The 26,896-nt window shown below is 43.0% G+C and overlaps 1 protein-coding gene across 1 annotated transcript in view; it reads right to left on the bottom strand.

Annotated features, from left to right (window-relative positions):
• Positions 1-26,896, bottom strand: part of CABCOCO1 (ciliary associated calcium binding coiled-coil 1) — a 245,455-nt gene that overhangs the window by 206,205 nt on the left and 12,354 nt on the right. The window contains exons 2-3 of the mRNA XM_073548291.1: positions 14,424-14,593; positions 9,575-9,719 (exon numbers count right to left, since the gene is read on the bottom strand). Of these exons, the coding sequence (XP_073404392.1) occupies positions 9,575-9,719; positions 14,424-14,589 (311 nt within the window). The 5' untranslated portion in view covers positions 14,590-14,593. The remainder of the gene's footprint in view (positions 1-9,574; positions 9,720-14,423; positions 14,594-26,896) is intronic.

Here is a 26,896-nt window from a genome sequence, read left to right as displayed (position 1 = left end):
CAGTTCTTTGGTCTTCTTTCTTTTCTCCATGCTCAATGTGGTACACACAAGGACACAGGACAGAGGTTGAGTCAACTTTAATCCATGTCAACTGGCTGCAAGTGTGATTTAGTTATTGCCAACACCTGTTAGGTGCCACAGGTAAGTTACAGGTGCTGTTAATTACGCAAATTAGAGAAGCATCACATGATTTTTCGAACAGTGCCAATACTTTTGTCCACCCTTCTTTTATGTTTGGTGTGGAATTATATTCAATTTGGCTTTAGGACAATTCTTTTTGTATTTTTTCATTTAAGACAAATTAAATGAAGATAATAATACCAAAGAATTTGTGCTTGCAATCATTTTCAGGAAGAATCTGAGTATTATCTGACAGAAATACAGGGGTGTCAATACTTTTGGCCACAACTGTAACTGTTGTGAGTTCATTTTCCCCTTCACCATTGAGGTCTGATGAACTCCCTCTTCTGGTGAAGGAAGGTAGTGAGGCTGATTACCAAGCACCTGGGCAGGATGATGATGACTGGGTGACGGGAATTACAGACTGGATATAAGGCAGCCGACGCCCTTCTGCCTTGCTGGTGATCTCTCTGAGGGATTCTAGGAGACCAGTCTGATTCCTGCTCCTCAAAAAAAAGTTTTCTGCTCTACTTTTTGCATTTGTGTTTTGGTTTTGTTTTGCATTGTTTTCCTTGATTTCTTCCATTCCCTGCTGGGGTGAGCTGAATTCCTTTTTGTTCTGTCTTCAGAAAATACCTGAGTGCTGATATAGTCTTTTTGAAGCCTAGTGTCTTCAGGGCTTTTTTCCCTATCAGCTGTTGGCTCTTGTTTTGATAGGGTTTTAGCGGATTACAGACAGCAGCTTTTCTTTCCTGTCCTATCTAGTTAGCTTGGGCCCCATCATTTGCTTAGCCTATCTTTCTATCTGTCTGAGTGTTTTTTCATCTTGCTTCACCGTCATTATATGTTGGGGGCTGCCTATTGCTTTGGGGTCTGCTCTGGGGCAGTTTAGATTTCCCTTTCTGTCTTTAGGCTATGTAGTTCTCCGGCTGTGATCGAGGGGTCTAGGGCACCATAGGAACCCCCCACGGCTACTGCTAGTTGTTGTTGATAGGTTCAGGGGTCTGCAATCCGATAGCTGCCAACTTCTCTGGTTTTCTGGACTTAGCTAGTATTTCTGTTTTTGCCTCCTACGGTGACTCATTCATAACATGTAACTACACTTGCATTTTCTTGGGGGGTGGGGTGGATTTGACGCAGAAATTTTACAGCAATCGAACCAGTGAGCATTTACCCTAAGGTCGGTTTCACACATCCTTTTCTTTGCATATGAAAAAAAATGGATCCATTTTCATTAGTGTTTTTCACCCTGCTTCTGGTCTTTGTGTATGCCTTTATCACCAATGCTTCTGTGATGGCTCTTGGAGTGGACCCTCTGGGTCGTGGCACCAACCCACCTAGGGCAAGCTGCCCTAGTGAGGACCACCCCCTATACACAGAGTGTCAGTGGCAAGCCATGAGGGTAAGGTACCACGACTGCTGGAACCAGGTGGCCAGCTCACAGGAGGCAGGAATGAGTGTGTCTACAGGAAGCAACTGGGGGTGTGCAGGAAACAGGAGTGTGAAAAGCATGGACACAGGGACATGCAGGGTACAGAACAATACAAGGCAAGTGTACGGAGGTAAGGAGGGGTCAAGACAGTACAAGGCGGGTACACGGGGGTGCGCTAGATACAGGACAGTGCAAGGCAAGTACACGGGAGCACGTATGGCGTGCACTGGCAAGCACGCCCAGGTGTGGGCAAAGCAGGGTGCGTGCAAGGGAGCACGCAAGAGCAGAGAGTCAGGCAGAGCGCATGCTGGGAAGCACGCCTGAGTGCAGAGCAAGCCAGAAGGTGTGCCAAGAAGCACAACAGGACACAAGGCAGGGACTAAGAGTATGCTAAGGAGCAAGATAGAGCACAGAGCAGAGTGTAGGTACAGAGCATGTGTTAGGAAGCACGACAAGGCAGAGTACAGGAACGAAGCAGAAGGTGGAGTACAGGAACAGAGCACAAGGCAGAGGACCCAAATACAGCGTGCAGCCAAGCAAGGACAAAACAGACCAAGCCAGGAAGCACAACAATAATCTGGCACCTCCCATAGAAAGAGGTAGCCTGATATAGCACATGAGCACTTAGACTTCCAGGTCAGGTCCTCCAGGACCATAGAGATGACAAGACTGGAGACAGAGCTAAGAAGAGCGTGCGTGCGCACTAAGAACATTGTGCAGCCATGGAACTAGGTACGAGAGGTGTGCGAGCGCACCCGAAGGGACCCCCCCGGAGTGGCCGCGGCACTGGAACTGGTGACGTTGGGCCCAGGTCCCGCCCCCAGGTGAGAGCGGTGTGACAGCTTTAGCCTTTAGATCTTTTTTTATGGATCATAAAAACCAATTTTTAGCAAAAAAAAAAATTGCTAGAAATGTGTGCAAGTTATAGTCCAAAAGAATGATGATAGCATCCTTCCTGATCACTGAGAGAACTATGCAGTGATAACAGTTCTCTCTCCACCTGCCCGACACTGATCAATCCGATTAAATGTTTGGAGACTATTGGGTTACTTACAATTTTTGAGGCTGTGGGGGCAGTATACTGTATGAGTGGCCGTAGAGGCATCAGAACGTGTGTGGGAGCCATAATATTGTGAGCGTGGGAGGGCTGCAGATGCCATCATACTGCATGGGGGAATCATACTGCAAGAGGGACTATGGAGGCATCATACTGGGGTGGGTTCCTGGGGTCATCATATTGTGGGGGAAGCTGTTGATTAAGGTACAACAGATGGAAATCAGGAGCAGGACGATTTACAACTTTTTCACAAACTTTACAATAAGCATTAAATTATGATTAGCTGCTACCGATAAAAATACATGTTATAATAAGCCCTATCATAACATGTTTTAGAAGTAGCAGCTGCTTAACACACTTAATTATGTTCAATACTAAGCCAAATAATATTATGCTTATAATATTAATCTAATATATAAAGCTCAATGTGGGTGTGTATGTATGTATGTCCGGGATTGGCATCCGCACCGTCGCAGCTACAGCCACAAAATTTGGCACAGTCACACGTCTGGACCTCGAGAGCGTCTTGTGAGGCATAATTTTAACCCCGCGCGTTCCAATTCACCAAACAATTTTGCCCCTATCTACATAATGCGGGGAAAAGTGAAAGGAAAAGTGTTGGAGGCAAATTGACAGCTGCCAGATGTGAACAAGGGGGACTTAAAGAATGAGAGCGATGGCGCAAAGAATATATACCATAACAGGAGAAACTGGAGTACGCGGTGACAGCAAGAAGAATACTTATTTGTATAAAAATATAAATGTTTATTATGCATACAAAATATATAGATAATTATACATAGTAGAATAGTGCACAAAGGAGCATACAAGCAAAGCACGAGGGCAACCCCTCTGGTAAAGCAACCCTATTGCAAGCAAATACTCAGGTCAAGTGACCAAAAGAAAAAATGTAAAAAAGGCAAGTCAGGAGGTTCCTATCAAAGACCGCAATGCCACCACGATATGTCCTGAACAGCCAGGTTAAATAAATAAATAATGCCGCTTACCAGGGTCTGAGAAGCCAGAGAGGGAGCCCCAGGTGCCTATGTCCACCCCCGACGCGCGTTTCGCGGGCTCTGAAGCCTGCTTCCTCAAGGGGATAGTGAGTAGTGAGGAATAGGACCTTAAAATAGCTCATGTGATGGGTCACGTGATGCAGAAGAGCCAATGGCGGTAATTTGTAACGGCGCATGCGCGGTGTGCGCGCCAGGTCCTCCACACAGCCCGGGCGTCATGCCAATCCATGCACACACAGGACAGAAACTATCCCGCTGTGCATGGGGGCATAGAGACGCCCTGCAGCTAGAGGACACAGGCGCCCACCACCGCGGATGCGCACAACCACCCAGGCTCAGCAAAGTCTGCCGCCATAAATATGATAATACATATGGGTGAACCCAATGGTACATAATACACATAAAGGCAGATAGTCCGCCCCAAAAGTAATAAAACAAAATAAACACCCAAAAATAAGAGAAAGGTACAGAAAAAACAAAGCTTTGTACCTTTCTCTTATTTTTGGGTGTTTATTTTGTTTTATTACTTTTGGGGCGGACTATCTGCCTTTATGTGTATTATGTACCATTGGGTTCACCCATATGTATTATCATATTTATGGCGGCAGACTTTGCTGAGCCTGGGTGGTTGTGCGCATCCGCGGTGGTGGGCGCCTGTGTCCTCTAGCTGCAGGGCGTCTCTATGCCCCCATGCACAGCGGGATAGTTTCTGTCCTGTGTGTGCATGGATTGGCATGACGCCCGGGCTGTGTGGAGGACCTGGCGCGCACACCGCGCATGCGCCGTTACAAATTACCGCCATTGGCTCTTCTGCATCACGTGACCCATCACATGAGCTATTTTAAGGTCCTATTCCTCACTACTCACTATCCCCTTGAGGAAGCAGGCTTCAGAGCCCGCGAAACGCGCGTCGGGGGTGGACATAGGCACCTGGGGCTCCCTCTCTGGCTTCTCAGACCCTGGTAAGCGGCATTATTTATTTATTTAACCTGGCTGTTCAGGACATATCGTGGTGGCATTGCGGTCTTTGATAGGAACCTCCTGACTTGCCTTTTTTACATTTTTTCTTTTGGTCACTTGACCTGAGTATTTGCTTGCAATAGGGTTGCTTTGCCAGAGGGGTTGCCCTCGTGCTTTGCTTGTATGCTCCTTTGTGCACTATTCTACTATGTATAATTATCTATATATTTTGTATGCATAATAAACATTTATATTTTTATACAAATAAGTATTCTTCTTGCTGTCACCGCGTACTCCAGTTTCTCCTGTTATGGCATAATTTATTGGAGTTGGTGTATTTGGTTGCTGGGAGGCTCACCAGGTGGTGATGTCATCCCGTGCATTTTTATGCACACTGATTTTGTTTTTAAAGAATATATACCGTACAGTTGCTAAGGTGGGGCCCTGACATGGGATACTCACCACACACGGGGATATGAACAGACACACAAAATGTGCCACACACTACCACGTGCTTCAACACATATACCACCCTCAGCACACATTTCACCACACATACACCAACCTCGCCACATAAAAGTCGAGACACATAAACAGTCGAAACACAAAAGTCGCCACTCAAAACTCGATACGCTGTCCCAGAGCTGTTAAAAAGATGAAAAATGAGCTGTGATTGGTTGCTATCAGCAACAGTTTTCTTTGTAGACAGTTGTGGTATTATTCTTATCATTTCTATGGTGTTATCGTCCTTCTGTAAAGCTGGAAATAACACAATTTATTACTGTGCCAACACAGACCACCCTCTGACACAGACTGCAGTGGGAGCCCAGTATCACACAGGATAGGATTAGATACACAGCTCAGAAGTCAGTATCACAAAGGATAGGATTAGATACACAGCTCAGCAGTCAGTATCACACAGGATAGGATTAGACACATGGCTCAGCAGTCAGTATCACACAGGAGAGGATTAGACACATGGCTCAGCAGGCAGAATCACACAGGATAGGATTAGATACATAGCTCAGCAATCAGTATCACATAGGATAGGATTAGATACACAGCTCAGCAAACAGTATCACACAGGATAGGATTAGATATGCAGCTCAGCACACAGTATCACGCAGAGTAGTATTAGATACATGGCTCAGCAGACAGTATCACACAGAATAGGATTAGATACACGGCTCAGCAGTCAGTATCACACAGGATAGGATTAGATGCATGGTTTTTATGTGCAATATAATCATTATAATTTGTTATAACTAACCACAGTTGGTTACTATGCCCAGGCAACGCCGGGCTCTTCAGCTAGTATTGAATACTATCAGCTTATTAGTTTGGCCATCCATAAGAAACAAAGTTTCTCAGTAGGCAACTCGGGAACATTAAATGCCCCGACTTGCCATAGACAATAATGGGTACATGTTCAATCCATGAAAATTAGATGTGTGGAAGGGGCCTAATAGTATTAAAGTGGAGTAAACCTTGAAGAAATCAGTGACAGTCGTTGTTTTGAAACCTGCATTGTGATTGTTGTAAAATCAACACGCAATTGTTCTGCAATGTGGAGACTTCCATATTGCATTTCGTTATACTACTTTTTATGAAAAATATCTCCATTAACAATGCAGCTAATTTATTACTATTAGATACCGTCTCAAACCAAGTCATATTTTTTCTCATACGCTGCAGCAAAATAGGTTTTACAAAAAAAATGAGCTGTAAAAAAAATAGAGATTTATGTAAAAGACTATTTTTCTGCCCCACTTTAAACATTTGACGATGACGCTGATGATATCATATGATCTTTTAGCAAGGTGTTTCTCTATTAAGAATCGTCAGGTTCCTATAAATCACTCCACTTGGTTTGTATTTTATCACTGCTGCGACCACCAGTTCAGTAAAACAATAAAATAAAATATTATTTCTCATTATCACGTGGGATGACCACTGGAGTGAGAATCGTCAGATTTTTCATGGGCTTTGGAGAGGACAACAAAGGACTGAAGTCATAAAAAATATAAAACTTTTTGAACTTTTTTTTTTTAAAAACTTCACTGCACATTTCTAGAACCTGACCCATAAATCTAAAAGCATAATGTTTTTTGACTGCGGTCTGGAACGCACTGACTAATGTGCACCCTCTCTTTCTGAATGCTGAGAAGCGGCCGTGACAATAAGTGGTATAGAAAAAATATTTCTATGGCAGTAATGCAGTTTCAATGTTCCAGAGTAATCATATATATATATATATATATATATATATATATATATATTGTATTCTATGTGTCAATATCTATTCTTTCGTTTCTTTATTTAACCTGTCAGTGTGATTTTACTGCATTGCTAAATGAATTGCCGGCTTTTTGTAAAGGACACCGGGTGCAATTTTATCGCAACTCACATATCTGGTCCGTTTGTAATCCGATTTTTTATCGCCCCCATAGACTTGCATTGGCGAGTCCGATCCGAAAATCGGTGACAATCACAGCATGATGCGATTGTCTCGGTCCGAGGAAACGTTCAGAAAAAAAATCGGATGATGGGAGCTGCCCCATAGTATAACATTGGGACGAATGCAATGCGATTTTTTTATCGCATTGCATTCGTCCGATTTAATTGCTAGTGTGACTCCGGCCTAACACATTCTTCAATGTAGCTCATAGGTAGAGACTGACTGTATAGCAGTACTAAGCTAATTACTATTCCATTTCACCAATGTGAGAACATCTGGTGCTCACACTTTGTGACAAAATATTTGCTAAATATGGACTCCTTCCATGATTTTTATTTTTGCTGAAATGCACATATCTTTGGCTGAAGATCATTTATAGGGCTTTGATAAACATTTCAACTAGTGATGAGTGAATACACTCGTTGTTGGGGGTTTCCCGAGCATGCTCGGGTGACCTTTGAGTATTTTGCCGTGCTCGGAGATTTAGTTTGTGTTGACGTTGATTTGTGGCTGCTAGGCAGCCTGAATATATATGGGGATTGCCTGTTTGTTAGGGAATCCCCACATGTATTCAGGCTGTCTAGCAGCCGCAAATCATGCAGCTGCGTCAACACAAACTAAATCTCCGAGCACGGCAAAATACTCGGAGGACACCCGAGCATGCTCGGGAAAACCTGAGCAAACGAGTATACTCGCTCATCACTAATTTCAACTTATTTAGCTTCTACAGCCTTTGTGTATCACTGTACATAACAGGCTGCAGAATGAATTAACTGTAAATCTGTTAATGAGCTTGTTCTGTCAGATACCTTTTTTATCCTTCCCTACAGTCAAAGAAGTGCATTGTTGGATTCACAGTTAAAGGGGTTGTGCGATCTTCTAATAAAAGTCTGCAGTCACGCTACGTGACTGCAGGCATACAGCATCCGCACCGAGCACTGTCTGGATGCTCAGGTGTTGTTGGAAAGAATAGGTGGTCACATGATTGTAAATGTTCAACTTGCCTACTTCCGGCCACAATCCAACCAGACAAGCTTGACTAAACACGTCTAGTAGGCACTAGTGATAAGCGAGTATACTCGTTACTCGAGATTTCTGAGCATGCTCGAGTGTCCTCCGAGCATTTTGGTGTGCTCGGAGATTTAGTTTGTGTCGCCGTAACTGCCTGATTTGTGGCTGATAACCAGCCTGAATACATGTGGGGATTCCTTGTTTGTTAGGAAATCCCCACATGTATTTGAGGCTGTCTAGCAGCCGTAAATCATGCAGCTATGGTGACATAAACTAAATCTCCGAGTACATCCAAATACTTTGATATCACCCAAGCATGCTCAGAAAATCTTGAGTAACGAGTATATTCGCTCATCACTAGTAGGCACGTGACCGCATGTATGCAAATTGCATATTTGTGTTCACATTACCGCCTACTCTGGCTGGCAATACTGGAGAATCCAGACAGTGTGCACTGCACACACTGTAAGGATTCAGAAGTCTGCAGTTGCATAGAGTGACTGTAGACTTGTTTGACTTGTATCTGAAGACCGGACAACCCCTTTAACTCATTCTGCACTCTACTATGTTTATTGATAAATTCTGATACAGGGACTGTAGAAGCCAAACGGTCCAACGATTTTAAAGAAACCCTATTGCAAAAATAATTTTTAGCCCAAAGTTCATGTATATAAGTAAAAGAAAAACGTTGCGGAAGGCGTCCATATCTCTTAAAATATGCATTTCCCATGAGTTCTTTTTAACAAGAAGTCAGACTACTTCATTCAACAGTCCCAGCAGACTGTAAGACTTGAAGGGAAAAATAGTGCAACATGCAAAATTATGTAAAATACGTAAAGTCAAGTGTGAACAGGACCTAGAGTGGTTTGTCTAGTAATGAATGACTATGAGGCTTCCATCTTGCGGTTTATTCTGGTACCACATTAACACCGCTGAGGAATAAACCACTTACGTCTACTTCAAGTATTTTTGAGCGGCAGCATTTTACATACAGTATATAAGAAAGTGTGAGCACTAATTCTGCTCCCATTGGGAAATAGCACTTAGAACTGAAAGCCCAAATGTAATATGAATAGTGATGCATATTCCATCAATTATACTTTACACAGACGTATAATTAAGTGCGGATCACAATGAAATGAGACGCGTGTTATCACTAAAATACACCCTTAAATATGATTATATAATATCTGGGTGAAGAAGTGGAATTAATGTTTATTCCCTATAGTTTTGACTATTTACAGACATCAGGATAAAAGCTACTCAACGGCTTTTCCATTCAGGCAGCCTATCCTGTACAAAAAGGCACAAAGGACACTAATGAATAACGCTTTGTAATGCTGGCCTTACCACTGATTTCATTTACTTACATGGATGGAGAACACAAGGGCTCTCCAGCCGGTGTAAAACTGCTGCTTACCTGTATTAATCCACTCAAAACATGTTTCCAAAAGCTTAAAATGCTGGTAAGAGCTACATTTCTAGTTCCAGTTTAATAATTGGGCAGCCCAAAAACATACCTGATTTTAAAGTAGTCGATAATATCTTTGGCTTGGTCAACATTAAAAAATGTTAATTTTCCTTTCTCCTTATGAAGGCTATTTCCTATGCCTGTCAAGGCTCTCGCTAGCTCTAAGATGTTCTCTGCAAGTGACATCCTTTTGTCTGAAACATAAAGGAGGAAAGCTTAGATTATAGGAGGGTGTTCTGTCTGACAATTAGAACCTGAACCGACATTGGGTCAGTGTTTGTTGGAACAAAGGGTATCCTCCTACCTATAAATTAAATATGTATGGTAACTAAAAAATCACAATATCTGTTAACTTATTCGAAGTATAAAAATTGCCTGCAAGATCGTACCATATTTTTCAGACTATAAGATGCACAATTTCCCCAAAAAATTTGGGAGGAAATTGGGGGGTGCATCTTGTAGTCCGAACACAAGCTTACCGGGGGGGATTGCGTCAGTGGTGTAGCAGCAGAACCGGTGGCGGCAGATGTGTGGTGATGCTGAGGCTCAGTGTCGGCGGTGGGCGGTGCGGAGTACAGCTGAGCAGATCCCTTCCTCAGGATGCCGGTGGCAGAAATGTGGCAACACTGCGGCCCGGTGTCCACAGCGAGCAAAGCCGAGTGCATCACCGGTTTCCTTGCGGCCATCCTCCTGAAGAGAAAGTGGAATGTGCACAGATTGAGATCTCTGTGGCCCTTGGCTTCAGGAAAATAGCCGCCGGAGTCCGCGTGTGCGCAAATTGAGATCTCGGTGGTCATTTTCCTGAAGCAAAGGGCCGCGGAGATATCAATCTGCGCATGCGCGGCCTCAGGAAGATGGCTGCCGAGAAACCGGTGATGCACTCGGCTCTGCTCGCCGTGGACACAGGGCCACGGCGTCGCCACATTTCTGCCGCCGGCATCCTGAGGAAGGGACCCTGCTCAATGCTCTGCCTCACCACCGACACCAGACCTGCAGCATTGCCCCCAAGAACTGCAGCATTGCCCCACTTCTGGCGCCGGCATCCTGAGGAAGGGACCATGCTCCATGCTCTGCCTCACCGCCGACACCTGACCCACAGCATCGCACCCCGGGACCGCAGCATTGCCCCACTTCTGCCTCCTCCGGCTTCCTGAGGAAGAGACCATGCCTCCTGTGACCCCGCTCTACCACTGCCGGCCCTCAGGTAAGATACCTTATATTCGGACAATAAGACGGATCCCCATCTTATAAAAATCTTTTTTCTGCTATTTTCCACCCCAAAAATTCGGGTGCGTCTTATAGTCTGAAAAATACGTATTTATTGCAGAAAATATATTTATACACACAATAGTCAAAAGTTGTTTTCACATTGCCACTCTTAACTCTAAAATTAGAGTCCAAAAGGTGCATGGGCACGCCGTGTGAAGTGGTGCTCAAGGAAAATGCAATGTATAGATTTCAAAGAGGCACCAGCATTCACATACTGATGGAAGCCTGGGATGAGCTGAAACGAATCCTAATTGGATTTATGTGTTAATTGGATTAAAAGCCTGATTTTTTTATTATTATTATTATTATTATTATTATTATTTATTTTTAGAGCACCATTGATTCCATTGCTATGTACATAAGAGATGGTGACATACAGAATATATATACTGTATACAATGATGGCCTGGAACAGAGGGGAGCGGGCCCTGCCCTTGCGGGCTTGCAGTCTACCGGATTCATCAGTACATCAGTGTTGGAACCTCTTTGAACTATTAATGCATTCAGCATACATTTAAAATAACCCCTGGATTGTCCTGTATATATAATACAGGTAAAAACATAATAGAAATAGTATAGTGCCACGGTAAACAGTGATTTTGTCCGATAACTGTGCTTGATCTGGACTTAGTACGGCATCCATTTAGTTTTCCTTGGCAGTTGAATGCTAACATTCTAGACTTGCAATTACTAGACCTACACAATTTTATTGTTTCCATGTGCACACCAGACCCTGCTTCATCTGTGCTACCTGCTCAGCTAGTATGTCATCCTGAATACCCTGCTGTCCTCATCCTTGCTGGTCCACATTTTGCCCAACAAGACCTGCACTATTGCACCATCCAGACCTATGTTTTACAGAATGAATCTCACCAAGTGAGTCCATAGTATTCGAGTGTTGAGTAAGTTTGCACTGCCAAGGTTCTGAAGTTCAAGCTGAACCAGGGTAGTATGATTCTTTTTGTTCCTTTCTAGTTTCAATATAGAAGTCTGTGTAGGTTGCTCGCCAAAAAAAAGGGAGAATGATTAGGCAATGTTCCTTTACATCCATCGGGTTTTGTTTTTTAAGATGAAGAGGTGTACTTCCTGTTATAAAAACTACCGTATTTTTTGGACTATAAGATGCACATTTTTCCTCCCAAAATGTGGAGGAAAATGGGCGGTCCAGATGTACTGGCTCAGGCTGTGGTGGGCAGGTTGGGGAGTGGTTTTAGCGGAGCAGCAAGTCACAGAGGCAGGAGCTGGCAGCTCTGGCTAACTCCTGTGCCTGCTGCTAAAGAGAAATTAATATTCACTGCATTCCATGCTCATGGGCGTGGAGGGTAATTAATATTCATTTCTTCTTGGCATCCTGGTATGCAGGGCCCCATCCTTAACCTGGTATGATTGGCCCCATCCTTAACCTGGTATGATTGGCCCCATCCTTGTCCTTGTATGCATGGTCCCGTCCTTATCCTGGTTAGATTGGTCCCATCCTTATCCTGGTTAGATTGGCACCCATCCTTATTCTAGTATGACTGGCCCCATCCCATTCCTGTTATACATGGCCCCATCAGAAAAGATTAAAAAAACAAACCATTACACTTACCTTTCTCCGCTCCCTCACAGTGTCCTGCTCCATTGCCAGCAGTTGATTAATGCTTGTAAGTAGCGTATGGCAGGGACGTCATGCGCTGCTCACAAGCAGAGCACAGCGTCCGGAATGCTCACTGGGACTGTTAATTGCAGAGAGCAGTGAGTATTACTTGCTCTTCAGTAGCGTGCAGTTTCAGCCACCGGCTTCCTGCTGCTACCGAAGGTCTTGTGTGCCGCTATTTAAGAGAAATGCATGCAAAGAGAAAGATTGAGTAACTAGGTGAATATAATAAAAAATACGTCTTTATTGGTTAACATGTATATCATTCAATACAAAAAATACAAAGATTAAAATGACACCACAAGATGAAAGAACAGAATAACCCAGGAAAAACACCCAGCCACAGGATATCAAGTAATATAACAGTATATATAGAGAGTAACCACATCTATATAGATAACAAATATCTACTAGTTCCCCATCCCCCAAATTGGGGGTCACTGCGCCACATTATCAGTCCATTGTGACCACCTAGTGTGCATAGGTAAATTTAAAGTGGCCAGTTTAAGGAGATATCTTACCAGATATGCATGGAGGCTGAGTGAGCCCAGGACCAGGTAGGACAAACGCCCGACGCGCGTTTCGCGTGACTACAAGCACGCTTTCTCAAGGGCAGTGTACCGGGGAGTGCGCACAGAACCTTCTTAAGTCCATGTGACAAATCACACATGTTGGTATGCTATCGTGGATAGGTGACGTTCTTTCTGATGTAAACATTCACTTTTCCTGTCTTTTCCATCTGGCCCAGACCATCAGTTTGCAGGGGCAAACTTCATCTGAAGGCGGCCAGAAAGTGTAATGCTAAGTAACTTCAGCTGAGACCTGGCTGGAGAAGTTGTCATGATGGTCTGGGCCAGATGGAAAAGACAGGAAAAGTGAATGTTTACATCAGAAAGAACGTCACCTATCCACGATAGCATACCAACATGTGTGATTTGTCACATGGACTTAAGAAGGTTCTGTGCGCACTCCCCGGTACACTGCCCTTGAGAAAGCGTGCTTGTAGTCACGCGAAACGCGCGTCGGGCGTTTGTCCTACCTGGTCCTGGGCTCACTCAGCCTCCATGCATATCTGGTAAGATATCTCCTTAAACTGGCCACTTTAAATTTACCTATGCACACTAGGTGGTCACAATGGACTGATAATGTGGCGCAGTGACCCCCAATTTGGGGGATGGGGAACTAGTAGATATTTGTTATCTATATAGATGTGGTTACTCTCTATATATACTGTTATATTACTTGATATCCTGTGGCTGGGTGTTTTTCCTGGGTTATTCTGTTCTTTCATCTTGTGGTGTCATTTTAATCTTTGTATTTTTTGTATTGAATGATATACATGTTAACCAATAAAGACGTATTTTTTATTATATTCACCTAGTTACTCAATCTTTCTCTTTGCATGCATACCTATTGGAGTGGGTGTTTCAGGTGTTCTTCCTGATTTAGGGTGGCTATTTATAGCCTTAAAACCCTATTCTTTGACATAGTGATAATGTCACTGAGGTTTTTGCATTTATTAAGAGAAATGTATATTCAGAATTTTAGGTTCACTTCTTGGTAATTTGAATTTTGTACTCTAAACTTAGGTTTTTTCTTCAGACTTTAATTGGAGTGTACTAATTTTTGCAGCATGGTCATGAATGAATTTGCTAGGACAACCCCTTTTTGGGGTGTGCAAAATAAGAAATCTTGTGTGCAATCAATGGCCTGTATTTGTAGAAGTATTTTGCAGTTTGGTATCCCTTAGAAAATGTTGATTCTGAGATGCAACTAAAGGTTTTCTGACAAACCTTTTGAGGTGTACTAATTTATGGTGAGCACTATATACAGTATATTCCCTGTGTGCATAAATTTTAAGTGTACATACTATCATCAGTGGCATAACACCGTCTTATTAGTCTAAAGTAAATAAAAATGTATGTAATTTTCTAAAATATATTATTAAACAGAATTGACCACAGCATATACAGTACACAGATTACGCACGTACCTTGAACATTTTCCATTAGTAAATGTAATAGCCCCATTAAACCGCCCAACTGCTGTAAGTTAAAGTTCTTGTCTTTTCCCCAGCAGAATCCAGACACATAATAATCTACTAAGATGGCTTCTTTCAAATTCGTCTCAGGGTCTTGAACATCAAGAAATCCTTCCATTAGCCTGAAAGAAAAAAAATAAAGAACGAGCTATAAAACGTCAAAACAACAAATTAAAAAAAATAAATATAATGAAAGAAATTGCTTACAGAAAATAAGGTATAATCATGTGCTATTATGCCATAAGCTCCAACATCTTAAAAATAAAAACTGGTTCAGCTATCCCTGAAAACAACCTATTATCTTCTCTAAATGGATATTTCCTAACACTTACCTGCATTTACTATACTTCTTTATGGCATAATGTTTACTCCATGATGGCACAGTAGAAAAATATATAGATTTTTGGGGAAAACAAAACACTCACTGCTTATTTTTAATGCTAATATACTGTGCTATAATAATTCTATAATGTCCACTTGTTACTTTTCTTTCCTCCACTCCCAAACTGTGAGTCTCGTGAATCTACTGCAGTTCTATTATACCGCCTCTGTCCGAATGGGAAGAAGAGTTTATTAGTGTACATGAGAGTAATAATTCTAAAAAGTCAATACACATTTAGGACAAAAATATTACATTTTGAATCTGTTAAGAGGTTTTTATTACTCCATTTGAGAGCTATAGAATGTAGGGTGAGAGACCATGATTACAGTGAAGTGTCACATACTAAGCTCCTTACAGTCATTTTGAGAAAATCCCTGTTTTATCTTCTACAGATCTGCCGGAAGAAAACCTCTTTACTTTAGTATTTTTTATTTGCCGAACGCAAAAGACTCAGCCTACCAATCAGTCTTGTAGTACAAGATCGAAAAGCCGACAAGCCAATGCGCCTAGAAAACTGCTAATGGGGCACAGACTTTTGTTTTTGTTAGTGAAGTCTATGGAAGTTATTTTAGATCAATTTGGCTACAAGAGTGGTCTAATTGGGTCATAAATGTTGCTGTTATTTCTCCACTATTGCCGCAATGAGAGGTCCACGTGGTACAGTGTGACCACACATGCAACTGTAGAGGCAAGAAAAGACCAAAGCTTTAAAGGATTGGTGCACAATGGCCACATCTATCTTGACCCTCTTCCTTGATTGACACCTTTTACCAGAGAATGGTGGAGATAGGTGGGAAAAAAATAGGGAAGGTGCAGTGAACGGTTTAGCCACGCCAAGTGTTCACTTAAAACCCATCTCCCTCGTTTGAAGAGTGACTTTTGTGTGACCGCTGAAACCTACGCCTGGTTCCTGAGATCTGAGATATGTCTTCACTCTTTCACCATCAAGTAAGCAGAACAGACTTATAGCATTGTTTCTGTCTAGGACTTTTCTCTGATTTCTGTTCAGACATTTATTTCTTATCATCTTTTGCATCATCTTATTTGATCTCTTTTAATGTATTTTTGGAAACACTAGATTTATATTAAAAAAAGTTAGAAACTTTGATCCTTGAACGATCTAAAAAAATCCATTTCCTTTCGTAGCATGGTTTAAACCTTTATCTGTGTCGGTTGTGCATTTTTTTCCCATAATCGCAGTAATAATGCAACAATTTGTTGTGATTTTTTAAAACCGTGACAAATGGCACAATTTTTTGCTGCGGAAAAAAATACATCTCTGCCACAATTTGTGAACACAACCTGAAAGTTAAAGGGAATCGGTAAGGTGATTATTTTTCGTAACATACTAATAGTATCCTGAAATAGCTCCGGACAATTCATAGTTATGCATCCGCTAGTCAAGCGTATGAAAATCAAAAGCAAATATTCACCCCGACCCACGCCCATAATCCCGCCCACACTTTTGCACCGACGCCAGCGATTGTTAGGATGCAGCCAGATTGCCGTATTATCTGTGCGAAGATTGCATTGAAATCATCGGACTGACCGTCGGCTCTCCTGACCTGAGCGTGACAGCATGTATTTCTATGGAGCTGTAAGACTCAAGTCAAGAGAACCGCCGGCCAGTCCGAGGATTGCGATGTCAACCTCCCATGAGTTATATGACAGTCTGACTGCACCCTATCACTGATATCAGCGCAGATGGGTACTCAGGATTATAGGCGGGGGTCGGGGTGAATGTTCACTTTTGATTTACATACTCTTGACTAGCTGACGTGCGAATCTGAATTGTCTGGAGCTTACAGCAAGACAACAGGGCAAGGTAAAGCAATAAACGTTACATGTTCTTAAAGTGCTGCCTAAGCCCTATTTCAGGATACTATTAGTATGCTTTGAAAAAAAATCACCTAACAGACAGGTCTTTGGTAAGGAAGGGGGTGTCATACTGACAGGTCTTCGGTAAGGAAGGGGGGTTTCATACTGTCCCTGAAACTGGGACCCTAACTATCCCTGTCCCGAGGGTACTCTTTGAGGTAGAGAAGCCCGAGCCTCTGACCTTACTATGCTCCTGTTAAACCCTGACCTGTCCCCTCCCTCACCCCATGAAGCCTGGGACAGAAATATAAGATAAACAAGACACAAAGACAAAACGGGGATAACAGAAGGCAACAAACATACAAACACTCACCAAAGGTAAAGAGGTATATAGGGAAGGATAGGAATGTTCCAACCAAATGGGAATAGGACAATAAGGAAAGCATACACCCAAAAACAGCACGCAACAATCTCCAGTAGCAACAACATTCTCCTATTCAGCACAGCGTCTCCAAGGAGCTAGGAAGCAAAGCTTTAATTGGCAAGACAAAGATGGTCGAGTTTTATAGAGCGGTCATGACCAGATCAGAAGCAGCTGAAAATGGAGTTGCAAGTTTCTGAACAGCATAAAAAGTGTAGTTAACCTCTTCAGCACCAAAGGAAACCATATCCATTTAATATGGGACACAAACACACAGGCTAAATGGAAAATCTGCAATTCACAACCCCCCAGATCTCCCCAGAGGAAGTGAAAAACTTGTTACATTAAACCCTTACAGTCAAACCCAAGTCACATGATGTAAAGCTTTGTACGTGACAACTTGTGCAGTTATACACATCAGTTCTATTAACTGGGTTGTTATAGGGAACCTGACATACTGATCATAAAATCTAAAGAGGAGCATTTGCTCAGTAGATTGATATCATTTTGTGAGACATTAATCAATATTGCTTGTATTTTATTCAATTCGATACTGGCTTAAGGAGTCCGGTGGGTGGTATGATTTACAGCTAACTTTACCAGTTTACAAGATAGATTGTCATTCAAAAGACTCACTGAACTCCTAAGCCCATAATTTAAAGAGTAACTATTGTTTTAGTTCTTATGCCATAAATCAATTGTAAATGTGAAAATAAGTAATGTCATAATATATATCAGTGAAATCCGCTTCTCTCTCCCCCAGGACTCATCCCTCATTTTCAGGAGGAGGAAGATCTCACTCTCTGGCTCCTCCCTCCTCCTCTACCCGATCTTCTTCATTGAATCTTATAAAAAAACAACTGTCATCTTCTATCTCAGTAATGGAATAATCTGTCTTCACTGAATACAGATTTTACCAAGGAATTGAGAAAAAATGATCAGTCATGGCGGATAAATAAGCAGATTTCTCTGATCAGATATATTACAAAGTCTCTTATTTTCATGTGTACTGTTGATTTATGAAATGAGAAATTAAAACAACAGTTACTCTTTAAATGAGTGGATTTCAAATTCCAATGACGAAGAAGACCCACTTAATTTTTTGCGGTCGCACTGTATATTGCTGTTGCTTTGTTTTATTGTTTTTTTTTTTAATCTTCTGGCGGCAGTTCTGATAGGGCACTCTGTTATAAATGCCATATATATGATCATTCATATGTTGACTTTTGACATTCACATGAATATATGCTTCCGCTAGTTCAGTCTAGTTGGAGCACTACTTATCCACTTTATGAACATGACAAGAATATGACATTTATTAAACTACTGAGCGCATTGTTTGTGAAGATAGCATTTCAATGAAATGTAAATTGCAACCTAAATAAATTCAATATCTAATCGTTTGGCTGCTTTAATAAATTATGAGTTAAAGATTAATAAAGCCTGGTAAAGTCCCCTGTCAACATGATTCATTAAATGAAATCATTATACCTCTGTAAACATAATTATTAGTGGAGAGACTAGAAATTCATTTAAATAAAGGTTTAAAAAAAAGTCTTGAAAGTATCATTTCATGTTTCAACATTAGTTTTATAATCTCATTTTGACTTTTTAATTATAAGCATTAATACAGAAGTCAAAATGCATTGCTATGAGTCCTGTGCCTGTATTACAGAACACCAACCTTGGGCTTTGTGCGCACAGTTTATTTTAGGAGGTCAAAAACGAAGAGTTTTCTAGTTGGAAACCGTTTCAGGAAAGGCTCCTTCTTTGAGGAGCTTTTTGCTTCTAGAAGCATTATGTCACAATCCATTTTTGGATTTGTGGCAGCTCTGGTTCCACTCAAAACTTTTTCCTTTCAGGCCTGTGGGGATTAATGTCAGTTTTTCCCCGCAGGCAGGCTGGTGTAATTGCAGTGCTGCTGGGTCAGCTGATGTGGGTGGTGACCACTCCCTTCATCCTTTAAGTAGTCACCTGATGCATCAGCTGACTGTCGGTGATAGAGCAATCTACAGTGACCAAGCCGGAGTAAGGAGCTCTCTGTATGCAGTTGTGCTTCTGCTGAGTTCGCTTTCCTTGTGCTTTTATTCGGCTGTGCGGTGCTTTGCAGCAGAGAAAGCTAAGTGTTTATTTCCCTGTCCCTTTCGTGTTTACCACTGTGCCCTGTGTTTGTATTATCTGTAGTAGCTTGGCTAGCGCCAGTGCACTAGCCAGGGCAATGTTAGGTGATAGCGAGGGACGAGGGATCCTGATGGCGGCGGGGGGGAAGGACCCGCATAGGGCGTTAGATGAGTGCAGGGACAGGCTCATATTGGAGCTCAGGTGGTGACTATCCCTCATTCACCTATACCATCCCCATTGTATGTGTATTGTGCCGTTAGCTGACCGACCATCCGTTGGGTCAAGTCACACCGTGACAGTTACCCCGTGACACATTAATTGAAACTGTTTTGAAGATTTTTTTCAAGTATTTTTGAAGAGTTTATTTTCCAAAGCATTTTTGCAGATTTTTGGATATGTCTACACAGTGACTTCAATCTGACAGTGGAGTCCCAGAGTTTTCCTTCACAAAATCGTTTCAGAAAAAAGCAGGAGAATTTTCTTGTGAAGCGGTGTTTTTCGCGGTGGCTGTCAGCGTCTTTTCCTGAATTTTCTGATGAGAGAGCTTGGAAACCAGCCCGAAGAATGAATGTTATTTCTTTTACCAGCTCTGGGGTTTCAGAATCCTGAAGCAGTTAAAAGAAATAACAAAAGACTGACTATGTGCACAGTAATATCGTTTAAACATTGCTGTAAATTTTGCCCACTTTTTAGGCGTTCTTTGGCTCCTATGGTTGCCAAAACGACTAATTTTCCCTTAGAATTAAAAGGGTTGTCCACTATTAGAACAACTCCTTCTTAAATAAAATATTTGTCCCCCATAACATAATAAAGCCTATACTCGTATCCCATACCGATGCAGTTCCCACAGTGTCGGCAGTCGCTAACCCGACGCTCTCGTGAGGTTGTTGTGACACGTTACGCACCAATCAGCACTGGCATCACTGTCCCCTCTTTCGGACAAATCAAACATGAAGAGGAAATTGTGATGCTAGTCACTTCTCACAGCTAAGCTGTGAGTCAGAGTGTTCAGGGAGTCCAAGGTCAGAAGCCAGGAGGGTACTTAATCAACAGAATGAAGAGACAAAAGCATTGTCAGGTAACATTCCAAAGTCAAAGTACCAGGAGGATAACGGATCAGAGCTGAAGGGGTTAAACAGGTGGATGGTCAGAACATAGTCCAAGGTCAGGCAACAGATCAAGTTTATAGAACTCAAGGCACAGGAAAGCATAAAGCACAAACCTCACAAGATGTCTGGCAGTGGTTTGGGAGAATCTGCTCAGTTAAGTAGGCATGGTAATTACCCAGGATAGTGAACACCTGAGACAGCCGACGCTTCCCAGTGACAGATTGGCTAGTCGAGCCATCAATAAACACACTGACAGCTCAGCACGCCTCTGAACCAGACTGGATGGTCATGCTGTCAATCAAAGTACTGACAGCTTCAGCACACCCCTGTACCAGATTGGACGGCCGAGCTGTCAGTAACTGCATCCCAGACACCCTGAGATGTGGAACCATGACAGAAGTACGGGCTGCAGCTGATCTCGGACTTCCTCTTCATGCTCAATTCGACAGGAGGCGGGGACAGTGATGCCAGCGCTGATTGGATGCCGGAGTCACGTGTCACAACAACCGTATGAAAGCCGCTGACACCACGGGAGCGGCGACAGCAAGAGAGGTGAGTATACGCTTTATTTTTTTATGAGGGCCAAGTGAGGGGTATTTTGAAGACATTGTCCAAATAGTGGACAACTTCATCTAATGCCACTAGTCAAAAATATACAATCTGAACATGAGGTTCTTAGTTTAACATGCTGGTCAGACTGTATGAAGCCCACTGCCATGTCACGGTGAACCTCTCAGTGGGTCTCTAGGCTGAAGGGTGAGGTGCTGTGCGCAAAACACCATTACAGCAACAATGCACCTGCAGGACAGGCAATCTGGAGCCTCACAGCACCCATGCTGCAAGATGGTAGAAGGTGTGCAAGGTGAGTTTTTTTTTACATCTATTCACCTGGTGTTTGGTGCTGTGTAGCGCTCATTGTTGTGTCGGTGGGGCTCGGAGTTGTGGGGACTTGCAGCATGGGTGCTGTGAGGCTCCAGGCTGACCGTCCTGCTGGTGCATTGTTGCTGTGACAGTGGTTTGTACCTGGTGCTGCGCCTTTCAGCCCAGGGACCCACTGAGAGGTTCACTGTGACATGGTAGTGGGCTTCATACCTCATATTCAGCTTGTAAATATTTGCCTAGCGGCATTAGATCAAAGTAAGAATATTGGGATAACAATAATAATCTCTTTATTTATATAGAATCAACATATTCCGCAGCGCTTTACAGTTTTTTTTTTTGCACACATTATCATCACTATCCCCATTGGGGCTCACAATCTAATTTCCCTATCAGTATGTCTTTGGAATGTGAGAGGAAACCGGAGAACCCAGAGGAAACCCACGCAAACACAGTGCGAACATACAAACTCGTTGCAGATGTTGTCCTTAGTGGGATTTGAACTCAGGACTCCAGCACTGCAAGGCTGCAATGCTAACCACTGAGCCACCGTGCTGCCCTAGATATGCAATCTATGTCTTTTTCTATGGTTCTGGCATTAAAATAAATATTCCTGTGCTGAGATATTATAAATGTGCCCCTGTGTGTACTGTTTAATGTGTCTTACCATACAGGTACATGGTCTGATCATATCACACCTCCTGGCCAGAAGAGAAAGCAAAAAAGAATATACAGACAGAACAACATGGGATCACAGCTGATTCTTTCTGTGAGGCAAAACATTTCATTGCCTGTTTTAAAGCAATGCTTTACCTCAAAGAAAGAATCAGCTCATCCAATTGTGGAACTTTTTATTATTCAAAGATGAATTGATTAAAATGTTGATTAAAATTAACTTGGTTTTTTTGGAAAACCCCTTTAAGTTGGCCTTAAACATTAGATAAATGTCAAACCGAATCATGCTTTGGTTGTACGTTCAGCCAACAGCCATCTCAGCTGACTCTCCCTTAAACAGGTGCGCTCGTTCGTCTGAGTACTCCTGTTGTCATGACTTTTTTGTCGGATTTCCTGGGAACAGGGGCTCCTTCCCTGTCCCTAATGCTAGGGGCATCCTAGCTCACCCTATTCTCCAAATTACTTCTGAATGTGAAAACACCGGAGCCGCGTACCTTGCCTTAGCTCCTGAATCCGACCTCAGTCTGTACTCTTCCCCCAACCAGGGAAGAGCGGAGTAGTAGTGTACCATAATACACCAAATGGACTAACAAGGTAATATGAACAGCTATAACAAAAAATACCAAACATACAAATATACACTCACACAAACAACTGAGAAATGCACCGGAGAGTGAAGGATGGGGTTAAACCAAAGGAGGAGAAGAAGGGGAATTATCATACACTCAAATCCTAGCAAAAGTCACATATAAATCTACCAAATGCCTTCTCAAATAACAACCACCAACAACCTCCAGCCATGCAGCAAAAGCTACTCTGACAATGAGTGCTGGCCAGGGCCCAGATTATATAGATGAGAGTGGCCAACAATGAATAGCAGATGAGCATTAATGCAGGAAAGCTTCCAGGAGCTCTCAACTGTGAAGATTAAAGGCTAGCGAGATCGCTGATTTTGTGACACATTGCTGTGTGTGACGGGGATCAGCGGTCGGCCCCCCTGTCGGTTATCGCGGATTGTGCTCGAGCGGCCTGGGCCGTTTCTCGATCTCTGGTCTCCCGCTGCCCAGAACGCATGTGGCAGCGAGAGACCAGCGATCAGCGACGCTGGATGCTGATTGCTAATGTAAACGTTGGGTATCCAGGAGTTGTCACGGAAGCTGTGACCCGGTCCGTGGCCCTGGGGCTCCATGGCAAAAGGGGGTGAAAGAACAATTTAATAGAATTGATGAATAATTCGTGACGCCACCTGTGGTGTTCAGCAAGGGAGATGTTAAGCCGACGCTGCATGCAGATCCTCTGGGACTGGTGGTGTGTTGCAGCCAAGATGGTGAAGCTCCCCACAGGTGGTGCTGTAGTCCCAGGGCAGTGTAGATGTAGGGGTAGCTGAGAGGCGCAGGCAGTGTAGAAGCTGGTACCCAGATGTAGCGGTACCAGGTGTGTTGGCACAGGAATGAATGGAGGACACCAGGGCTTGTAGTTCCAAAGCTTTACTCACAGTCTGTAGTACACACAGGTGCCTGCCTCCGTGCCGTGTCCTCCGGGTCAGGGACTCAGTCGACCTCCAGGCAAGATAGGACGCTCCCTTACAACACTCAGCCAACATGTGCCTTTCTGAACGTCTCCTCTATAGCGCCTTTCTTTAAGTGTGAAGATCTCCTAGTACTGAGTTACACTGGAGTTCCTCCTGACGATGTTCCCAAGAACTCTACTTGTACGGCAGACAGCTGTAGCCTACTTCGGGGACTCCTTACTCCTGAGTCCCAGCTCACTATCAATGTTGCTGTTGTGCCCCCAAGTCTCAGATGGGAGTAGTGCATTTACAGCCCACTACTCCACCGGTGTCTGCTGCAGAACCATTACTGTCCATACAACCTCGTGGGACAGGCCCCGGCCTTGCGCTTAGAACTTCTAGGCAGGGTTCTTCCTCTAACCCACGTCCTCTGTTCCCTTTTACTCCTACGTTCCGTACTATTCTTTCCTTCTTATGGAAGATCAGCTTTCTGGTCAATGTCCTTCTCTTTCTTTCCTTTCCCGTGCCAGCTGGCTCAGATCACTGAGGCAGCTGCAGCACTCCTTCCTCCATCCTTCTCTCAGGGATCCTCTCTCCTCACTCCTCTCTGAGTGACTGCCTGACTGACTGAAATTCTAAACCTTCCCACTCTTTTATGTATTCTAACTCCACCCGCCTCCCAGCACATTTCGTGTTCCAAGCAGGGAGCCACCAAAGGTGCTATGCTACACTCTAAGCAGGGAGCTGCAATGTGGCTTTGCTGAACTACCGTGTTGTGTGGGATGCGAGTGATGAAACATGGTTAGGAGCCTCGAAATCACCTGGATGGTGGGGCACCACACCTTAGGAGGAGGTGCAGTACCTCTGTGGCAACTGAACCCTCAGGGGCGCCACATCTATGTGACAGCTCACCAGCGATCAGCCTAACGATGTCCCAGCGATCCCATCATGTCAGATCGTTAGTGTCATCGCTGGGACATCGTTTAGTGTGACGGGGCCTTAACGCCTGCACTGCTAAAAGAAACCCACACCATTTAATAACAAGGTGAAGTGCTTTTAATCAGTGCAGGAGTAGAGAAGTCAGATGCTGTGTTCTTCTGGCTCCTCTCTGTCACAGTAAACCTGTGACACCTCTGTTCTCTATGAGAAAGCTGCAGGCAGTCCAAAATCAGAAGTGCTAGGTCAACATCTCTCCTGACCATCAGTCGGCCAATGCTCACACACACATTAGAATGTCAGCAGAACACATCAATATTTTTTGATTAGCCTGAGTGACACTACATCTCATTGCAATGTGATGCAAGGCCAGACAATCAAAAGAAGACCCTCGGATGCTGGCAGCTAGGAGGCTGTTCTGAGAGCTCCTATCCAGAAGCCATAGATAATGTGGCCCCTGGAACAGGTCCTGCTCGTCGATTTGCACCATCTATACTACAGGAGCATATTGCTTTGGATCTCACAGAAGTCTAGTGTTAATGATAGCTGCAGCCTGTCATTAAGCTTCACTTATATTAGTTTTTGACTTTTTTGCTACTTTAAAACTTAGTTTGTGCTAAAACTCTTTTTCTTAATGTGTGAACTTTGTTGTTGGCACGTCACAGCACAGAAAACAGATTTTAGATCTATTTATCCTAGAGACGTATTCATTGTCTATGCCTGGTAAGACTCAGGTCAAATTTAGCATTTTGATGCAGTTTGCAGATACGGGGCTATTATTTTTGTATTTTTTAAAGCCAAAAGCAGAGTGAAATCTAATGAGAAATGAAATATTTATAAGTCTCTTAGTAAAAAAAAATATCTGCATGTACAATCTGCATCAAAATTCAAAGTGTGATCTGGGCTATATGAACCTTGTACGACCTGCTGAGAAGAGCACCGGAAGGGAAGCAGCAAATTTTCAGAAGAAAATCTGTCAGGTGAGTTGCAGTCAGTTTTTAGGTCAAATAAACCATTAACAGCTTTAGGTTTGATATATTTGCAAGTAATAAGACAGTTACTCAAAGTAACAAACAACTTTGTATGAAACCTTGTTTTTACTTTGCAGCTTTCCAGTTTTTAAATGGGTTGGCTAATTTATCTTTGTTTTTATTTTGATAAATGTGTTGGGGACGATTGTGTGGCACTTACAAATATTGGTATTAGGCTACATTTACACTTTCATTTTTACATCACTTAAAATCGGACTGTATTCTTCTGTGAATCATCCGTTTTGCCTCCATTTATTTTCTCTTCCAATTCTATAAGCTGAAGCAGGTAGACAGTCTGAATATACAGTCTACATTGACTCTTAGCAATGGATCAGTGAAAAATGGATAACACAATGAAGTAAAGAGTACATCTTCCATTTTTCAGCTGCTTTTAACGGATCCTTTAAATTTAAAGCACCACTCCAGCAGTTTTTTTCATTATTTTTCTTCTGGAGTGGTGCCAATAATTTAAGTTCTCTGCTGCTATTCGATCTAGATGTCACTACTCAATTTAAGTCTATAAGAGCCAGAATGAGGCCAGAACGAGGCTCGAAAGGGGGTCTCATCTACTTACATTAAGAGATTGAGATGGTGGCTGGTGAGTATAATACTAGGAGAAGGGAACTTAAATTTGTGGTACCACTCCAGCGCTGTAATAAAAAAAAATGCTGGCGTGGTGCTTTAAACACCCAACTCTGATCTGCAAAACATGAGAATAGAAGATTGTTATGATTAGGTAACCGAGGAGGATAGGAGGGGAATAGACTAGGCAACCAGATAACCAGAGAGGTTGGTAGCTTAGCAGATTGCAGACCCCTAAACTGACAACACAACTAGAATTAGCCGTGGGACGTACTTACGATGCCCTAGACACCTTGGCACAGCAACAGGATTAACTAAGCCTACAGAGAGAAATGGGAAAGCTAAACTGCCCCAGAGTAGAACCCAAAGGAAAAGATAGCCCCCGAACATATATTGCACATATAGAGTAAGCAAATGATGGGGCCCAAACTGTCTAGATAGAACAGGACAGGAAAGGATACTGTCTGCAATCACGCAAAAAACCCTAAGAAAAATCCAACATGTCTAATATGCAAAAATATTGAGGCCACACGACCTCTCCCCCACTAAATCAGAACTCTGGTGTGAACTGGTTACTAAAAAGACTAACATACGCTGTGGCATATGGAACAGAGTCAAGCACAGGTCCCAGCAGGGAACCAGGCTGAACTCACACCAGCTAAGCAAATATCAGAGACAAGCAAAAAATGGATACAATGCAAAAAAGATTCAAGAAGACAAATAACTTATCTGAAAGAAGACAACTAACTTATCTGAAAGATGCAGGACAGAGCAGGAGACAAGCAGACTTCAAAATATGCTCAGGAAGCAAAACAAATCACCGGCAACAACTGAGGGAAGGTTGCTCACTTAAATCTCTCCAGTCTGTAACACCTGACCTCCAATCATCCTCCTTAGGTGATTGACTTCTGTCAGCCAGACCAGCTCCATTACCAGCAGCAACCACCAGAGGGAGCCCAAA

The sequence above is a fragment of the Dendrobates tinctorius genome, unplaced genomic scaffold (assembly GCF_039654945.1).
Source record: "Dendrobates tinctorius isolate UK_male_01 unplaced genomic scaffold, ASM3965494v1 ptg000156l, whole genome shotgun sequence".
NCBI classification, from domain to species: Eukaryota; Metazoa; Chordata; class Amphibia; order Anura; family Dendrobatidae; genus Dendrobates; species Dendrobates tinctorius.
The sequence above is the reverse complement of the archived record's forward strand: the minus strand, read 5'-3'. Positions and strand labels throughout refer to the sequence as shown.